This window comes from Pongo abelii, chromosome 16, assembly GCF_028885655.2.
Source record: "Pongo abelii isolate AG06213 chromosome 16, NHGRI_mPonAbe1-v2.0_pri, whole genome shotgun sequence".
NCBI classification, from domain to species: Eukaryota; Metazoa; Chordata; class Mammalia; order Primates; family Hominidae; genus Pongo; species Pongo abelii.
Window position 1 is genome coordinate 14,518,738 of NC_072001.2, and position 7,845 is coordinate 14,526,582.

A 7,845-nucleotide genomic window follows, 5' to 3' on the forward strand; every position below is an offset into this window, starting at 1 on the left:
ATAATTGCAATGAGATCATGATCATTAAACGAAAATAATCATTATAAAATTATAATCTCTTCTTTCAAAGTGAACACATTATGTATAAAAACAGAAGTAATGATATCAAAATGTATGAGATGTATGAGGTTACAGTGAACTATGATCATGCCACTGCACTCCAGCCTGAGCAACAGGCTTTTAAAAAAAAAAATGTAATCGCTGTTTAACTGGGAATTTCATCGTAAACAATTTTTCTATTGTCTTTTTCCTCTTTTATATTTTACAAGTTTTTTACAATTATATATGTTTTGTAATAGAATAAAAAGTATCATTTAAAAATTATAAAACATAAGGCCAACACAGTGGCTCACACCTGTAATCCCAGCTCTTTGGGAGGCCAAGGCGGGCAGATCACATGAGTCCAGGAGTCTGAGACTAGCCTGGGCAACATGGGGAAACCTCTACGAAAAATACAAAAAATTAGCCATGCATGGTGGCGCACACCTGTAGTCGCAGCTACTCAGGAGGCTGAGATGAGAGACTCACCTAAGCCCAAGAAGTTCAGGCTGCAATGAGCCATGATCCTGCCACTCCACTCCACCCTGGGTGACAGGAGTGACGCTCTGTCTCAAAAATAAATAAATACTGAGATATATATGTAAAATAAACTACGTTAGGTATTCACATTATTGATTATATTTTCTCAATAGAATGATTATATATTCCTCTTTATAACCATCTGCCAGAAGAGCTTCAACATCTATGGCATTTCAGAATGAATTTTTTTTTTTTTTTTTTTTTTTTTTGAGATGGAGTCTAACTCTGTCGCCCAGGCTGGAGTGCAGTGGTGCGATCTCGCCTCACCGCAACCTCCACCTCCCAGGTTCACACCATTCTCCTGCCTCAGCCTCTTGTGTAGCTGGGACTACAGGCGCCCACCACCACACCCAGCTAATTTTTTGTATCTTTAGTAGAGATGGGGTTTCACTGTGTTAGCCAGGATGGTCTCCATCTCCTGACCTTGTGATTTGCCCTCCTCAGTCTCCCTCAGTGCTTGGATTACAGGTGTGAGCCACCGTGCCCGGCCCAGAATAAATTTTTAAATTTACATTGATTTTCTATTTCACATAACCAAAAAATTAGCACAGTGAGATTTTATTATAACCTATTTATACTAAAGTTCAAAGCAGAAATAAGCTTCACATGGTCCAAATACACTTCACATTACATCAAAACTAGTTAAAAACTAAAAGCAATTATATTTGTCAAGCAATAAGTAGCATAAAAATAACTTAGAATTAATTCAAAGTAGGTCTGCATTCAACACAACTATGATTGAAAGAAATTAAAGTAAGACCTAAATAAGTACAAATACATCCTGTGTTCATGGAGGAAAACTTAATATTGTTAAAATGGCAGTACTTCCTAAGTTCATCTACATAGTCAATGCAACTCTGATTAAAATCCCAGCTGGCTCCTTTGCAGAAACTGACAAGCTGATCCTAAAATTCATATGGAAATGCAAGTGACCCAGAACAGCCAAACCCACCTTAAAAAACTTTCTGGAGGATTCATACTTTCTGATTTCAAAGCTTACTAAACAGCTACAGTAATCAAGAGTGTGCTACTGGTATAAGGACAGATGAAGAGATGAAAGAATAGAATCCAGAAATAAACTTTCACATATACAGTCAATTGATCTTCAGTAAGGGTTCCAAGACAATTCAATGGGGAAAGAATAAGCTTTTCAACAGATAGTTCTGAGATAACTGGATGTCTAGGTGCAAACAATGAAGCTATACCCCCTACTTCATGCCACATGCAAAAATTAACTCAAATGGATAAAAGAGCTCAATATAAGAGATATTGACAAAACTATAAAACTCATAGAAAAAAACATAGACAGAAACCTTTGTGACCTTGGTGTAGCAATGTTTTTTTAGATATTACACCAAAAGCACAAGGAGCAAAAAAACACAAATGAAGAAAGATAAATTGGACTATATCAAAATTTAAAATCTTTGTGCTTCAAAGGACACCATCAAGAAAGAAAAAAAGACAATCCAGAAAAAGGGAGAAAATTGTTATAACTCCTATCTAGAATATGTAAAAAAATTCTTACAACGAAATAATAAAGAGATACATAACCCACTTAAAAATAGGTTAAATTTTGGAATAAATATTTCCCCAAAGAAAATAGACAAATGGCCAATAAACACATAAAAAGATACTCAACAACATTAGCCATCACGTAAATGCAAATCAAAACCACTAAGACATAGAAATTCACACCTACTAGCTGGGCGCAGTGACTCACACCTGTAATCCAAATACTTTGGGAGGCGGAGACAAGTGGATCATTTGAGGTCAGGAGTTCGAGACCAGCATGGCCAACATGGTGAAACCCCGTCTCTACTAAAAATACAAAAATTAGCCAGCTGGTAGTGGTGCATGCCTATAATCCCAGCTACTCGGAAGGCTGAGGCTGAGGCAGAAGAATTGCTTGAGCCTGGGAGATGGAGGTTGCAGTGAGCCAAGATCATGCCACTGCACTCCAGACTGGGCAACAGTCAGACCCTGTCTCAATCAATCAATCAATCAATGGAATCTCACACCTGCTAGATGTGAAATAGGATGGCGATCATGAGAAAGACAGGCAATGCAAAACTATTCACAATAGCCAACAGGTGGATGCAACCCAAGCATTCATCAACAGATGAAAAGATAACAAGGCGTATTAAATACATACAAGGGAATATTATTCAGCCTTAAAAACAAATGAAATTCTGGCACATGCTACAACATGGATGAACGTTAAAGACATTATGCTAAGTGAAATAAGCCAGGCACAAAAGGACAAATACTATATGAGACCACTTATGCCAGCAGTCCCCAAACTTTTTGGCATCAGGAACCAGTTTTGCAGAAGACAATTTTTCCACAGACAAGGTTGTGGGAGATGATTTTGGGATGATTCAAGGACATTGCATTTATTGTGCATTTTATTTCTATTATTATTACATTGTAACATATAAGGAAATAATTGTACAACTCACTATAATATAGAATCAGGGCTGGGCACAGTGGCTGACGCCTGTAATCCCAGCATTTTGGGAGGCCAAGGTGGGCAGATCATGAGGTCAGGAGATCGAGACCATCCTGGCTAACACGGTGAAACCCCGTCTCTACAAAAAAATACAAAAAATTGTCGGGGCGTGGTGGCTGGCCCCTGTAGTCCCAGCTACTCACGAGGCTGAGGCAGGAGAATGCCGTGAACCTGGGAGGCGGAGCTTGCAGTGAGCCCAGATTGCGCCACTGCACTCCAGCCTGGGTGACAGAGCAAGACTCCCTCTCAAAAAAAAAAAAAAAAAAAGACTACAAATGATAAGCAACATAGAATAGATATTTAAGGAAAGGCTTTGAAGAGGAAAATAAGATCAAAATAAACTAAAAAAATTATTACAGAACAAAGAGATTCTAGGGAGAAGACAAAAGAGTATCAAAATCACTTTGTAAAGATACTTGTGAATACATTACATGTATAAAACAAAACAGAGGCCGGGCGCGGTGGCTCACGCCTGTAATCCCAGCACTTTGGGAGGCTAAGGCGGGCGGATCATGAGGTCAGAAGATCAAGACCATTCTGACTAACATGGTGAAACCGCGTCTCTACTAAAAAAATCCGTCTCTACTAAAAACACAAAAGTTAGCTAGGCGTGGTGGCGGGCGCCTGTAATCTCAGCTACTCTGGAGGCTGAGGCAGGAGAATCGCTTTAACCAGTGGACTGTCAAGAGAGGTAGGCTGCAGCAAGCCGAGATCGCGCCACTGCACTCCAGCCTGGGCGACAGAGTGAGTGAGACTCTGTCTCAACAAAAAGAAAAAAAGAAAGAAAACTTTTTCTTGAGAGAGAGAGAGAAGTCTCGCTCTTCTCCCCCGGGTTTGAGTGCAACGGCTCCATCTCAGCTCACTGCAACCTCCGCCTCCTGGGTTCAAACCATTCTCCTGCCTCTGCCTCCCAAATAGCTGGGATTAAGTCGCCTGCCAACACGACCGGCTAATTTTTCTATTTTTTAGTAGAGACGGGTTTCAGCATGTTGGCCAGGCTGGTCTCCAGCTCCTGACCTCAAGTGATCAACCCGGTTGGCCTCCCAAAGTGCTGGGATTACAGGCGTGAGCCACTACGCCCCGCCAAAAAACCGAAAATCTTAAAGGTCTTTCCCCTTCCCCGCCTGGGCTCCAACAACTCGGGAGTCGCCCTGCCCCGCCCTGTCGCGGTCCCCAGAGCAGGTGGGCTCACTGACGGCGACCATGGGTCCCAAGAGGGCTCCGGCAGCCGCGGGCTCCCACCTCGAAGCGCAGCGACAGGGGCCGAGAGGGGCCAGCAGCCCCCAAGCCAGCCCCGCGCTAGGAGTTGGAGAGACGCGCCCTCCGCCTTCTCCCACCCAAGCCTGGAGCAGTGCCCGGCGGGCTAGTTGCGGGAGAAAGGGGCGGGGAACTGGGGCCTCCCTGGGGCAGGTTCCCCTTTGTCCTGGGACTCTGGGCACCCCCTTTCCGCCCTCGCCCTGCCCCGCGAGGCCGCCACCCGGCGACTCACCTTGATGTTGCGGTGGAGCGTGAGCCGCGGCTGTGGCTCCTGGTTCTCGTGGAAGATAGAGGCCGGCAACTTCAGTTTGGCCTTGAACGCTGACAGGGACATCTTTCCCTCATCTCAGGCGGGAGGGGCGCGGAAAAGGAGCCTGTCCCGAGCCGCTGTCATGGCCGCGACCACCCGGCGGGGCCCCCGGCCGAGCTCTCGCGGCTCCACCTCTCCCCGCGGCGGTGACCCTCGTGGGAGCGCTGCTGGAAAATGGCAAGGGACACCGAGGACTTGGCGGGAGCTGTGTGGCGGCCTGGGGGGCTGCTCCCTTTATAACCGACTCCACCGACAGGAGGCGCGGCTCCGTCAAGCCGCAGCTTAAAAGGGCAACAGCACCAGCGCCCCCGCTACCGCCTGGGAAAGGGCTGCCCCTACCCCGCCCTGGTCCTCGTGGCCCCTCACCTCTTACCCCTCACCCCTCACCCCTCAACCCGGCGCACCCTGCGTGTGCGCGCTCCCGGCTGCCCCCTCCTCTCTTGACCCAGCACCTTTCTGCCCGACCCATCTGGTCCCTTCTTCACACTCGCGACTGGGCGCCACAACCACTAAATCTGTGTGTGTGTGTGTGTGTGTCCCTGTCCCAAGGGGGCGTGGCTCACGCCTGTAATCCCACCACTTTGGGAGGCTAAGGCCGGCGGATCAGGAGGTCAGGAGAGAAGACCATCCTGGCTAACACTGTAAAACCCCGTCTCTACCAAAAAAAATACAAAAAAATTAGCCGGGTGTGCTGACAGACGCCTGTAGTCCCAGCTACTTGGGAGGCTGAGGCAGGAGAATGGCATGAACCCGGGAGGTGGAGCTTGCAGTGAGCTGAGATCGCGCCACTGCACTCCGGCCTGGGCGACAGAGCAAGACATAGCAAAAAAAAAAAAAAAAAAAAAAAAAAAAGAAAACTAAACCTCAAAGGATCACTAGTGGTCAGCAATTATATGCAAATAAATAGGAAAACGTACTAAAAATGGATAAATTTCCAGACACATCTAACCTACCAAGATTGAACCATGATGAAACCCAAAACCTGAACAAACTGATAACAAATAATGGGATCAAAGTGGTAATAAAAAGTCTCCCAGCAAAGAAAAGCCTGGGACCTGATGATTCACTGCTGAATTCTAGCAAACATTTAAACAAGAACTAATACCAACCTTACCCAAATGATTCCAAAAATAGAGAAGGAGGGAATACTTGCAAACTCATTCTACAAGGCTAACATTATCCTGATACCAAAATCAAAGATACAAACAAAAAAAGAAAACTACAGGCCAATATCACTGATGAATACTGATGCAAAACTCCTCAATAAAATATTAGCTAACAGAATTCCACAACACATTAAAGTTGGGCTGCAGTGTCCCAGGTTCACTCAACCCTTCCCGTTTTCGTCTCTGTGTGTGTCTACTTTGCCGTGTTCCCAGGTGGCAGCGGTGGTGGCAGTGTTGGTGCATGGGCCTCCCAGGACAAGGGGAAAGTGAGTATGCCCTTTTCTTGCCCCTTGCCAGGCGTCTGCAGCCTGGCACAAGCTCTGGCCAGGTCTCCAGGCAGGGGACCTGGAGATGTTCTTTTCCAATTTCTGGATTTGTAACTTGAGGCAAATTCTGGGCACTAGAGTCAGAACTAAGATGAGACTGAATCAGGGGAGTCTGGGGTCCTGAGAGGCAGAGACCTGAAACTGTCTAGAGCGTGTGGGGAGCTGGGTGCATGTTCAGGCCAGTTGCTTCTCTCTGTGCCTCAATGTTCCAGGTACCCTTGGAGGGGCTGAGATCCTAGGGATTCCTGGAGCCTGGCTGCATGGCCTGGCCACTTTGATGCCCTTGTGTTCTCCATGACAGGACAACAAGGCCGAGGAGAATGGCTCCGACAGCTTCATGCGCTCCATGGACCCACAGCTGGAGCGGCAAATGGAAACCACCCAGAACCTGGTGGACTCCTACATGGCCATTGTCTACAAGACCATGTGGGACCTCATGGTTGGTGTCACGCCCAAGACCATCATGCACGTCATGATCAACAACGTGCATGCACCGCCTCATAGGGGCAGGCGGCTCCTGTGGCACTGGAGATGCAGGTGGCCATGTTGGCCTGGGGGAGATGCTGACCAGCCCTATGGGACCAGGTCCAGGGAGGGAGGCACGGTCCACAGCAGAGCTGTCTCATAGAAATATAACGTGGGACTGGGGACAGTGGCCCATGCCTGTAATCCCAGCACTTTGGGAGGCCAAGGCAGGAGGATAGCTTGAGCCCAGAAGTTTGAGACCAGCCTTGGCAAAATAGTGAGACCTGGTCTCTACACAAATATTTTAAAAATAGCTGGGCTTGGTGGTGGCACGTGCCTATAGTCCTAGCTACTTGACAGGCTGACATTGGAGGGTCACTTTGAGCCCAAGAGTTTGAGACTGCAGTGAGTGGTGATCTCACCCACTGTACTCCAGCCTAGCGACACAGCGAGATCCTATCTCCAAAAACTTTTTTTTAAAAACACTGAGTAGGCAGGTGTCCTGGTGGCATGATAGGTCCTGGGTCCCCTCCCAGATCTGTGACCTTGGACAGGTGACTTTTCCTCTGGACCTCAGTGTCCATATCTGAGTGAGAAAAGGGCGGTGGGGAGGCATATCTTGGAGTCTAAGCGGTGTAGAAGCAGCATGTGAAAAGCCATACTCAGGGCTCCAAGTCCAGCACAGTGTCCAGCACAGGCATCAGGGCAGCACAGGCATCAGGTCCCAACCTCCTTCCCTCTTTGCCCTCTCTCAGACCAAGGAGTTCATGTGATCAGAGTTGCTGTCCAACCTGTACCTGCATGGGAACCAGAACACGCTGATGGAGGAGTTGGCAGAGCAGGCACAGTGGCGTGATGAGATGCTGCACATGCACCACGTGCTGAAGGAGGTGCTCAGCATCATCGGTGACATCAGCACAACCACCATCAGCATGCACACGGGGACCCGTGGACAACTCCTGGCTGCAGGTGCAGAGCGTCCTTGCCAGACGCAGGTAGCAGGGCTGGCCCCCATGGCCTCAAAGCTCCCCAGCCCCCATGGCTGAGCCTGGGGCCTCTTGGAACAGGCTCCGTGCCCAAGCTGGCAGTTGTGGGTGCTCTCAGGAGCCGTCAGGGAGCTCGTGGTTTATGGTGTAAGGGCTGAGAGCTTGGAGGGGGTTGTGTGTGGGGCTGTACTCTGAGGTGGCCAGAGGCCCAGGAATGTCATCCTGGGCATGCCGTACCTGTTGTGCT

General features: G+C 47.9%; 1 protein-coding gene across 1 annotated transcript in view; it reads left to right on the plus strand.

Moving 5' to 3' along the window:
* The window catches only part of LOC129050240 (putative GED domain-containing protein DNM1P46), an 86,613-nt gene extending 78,977 nt beyond the window's left edge, over positions 1-7,636 (plus strand). The window contains exons 2-3 of the mRNA XM_054532011.1: positions 6,449-6,653; positions 7,368-7,636. Of these exons, the coding sequence (XP_054387986.1) occupies positions 6,449-6,653; positions 7,368-7,468 (306 nt within the window). The 3' untranslated portion in view covers positions 7,469-7,636. The remainder of the gene's footprint in view (positions 1-6,448; positions 6,654-7,367) is intronic.
* Positions 7,637-7,845: the final 209 nt, after the last annotated feature.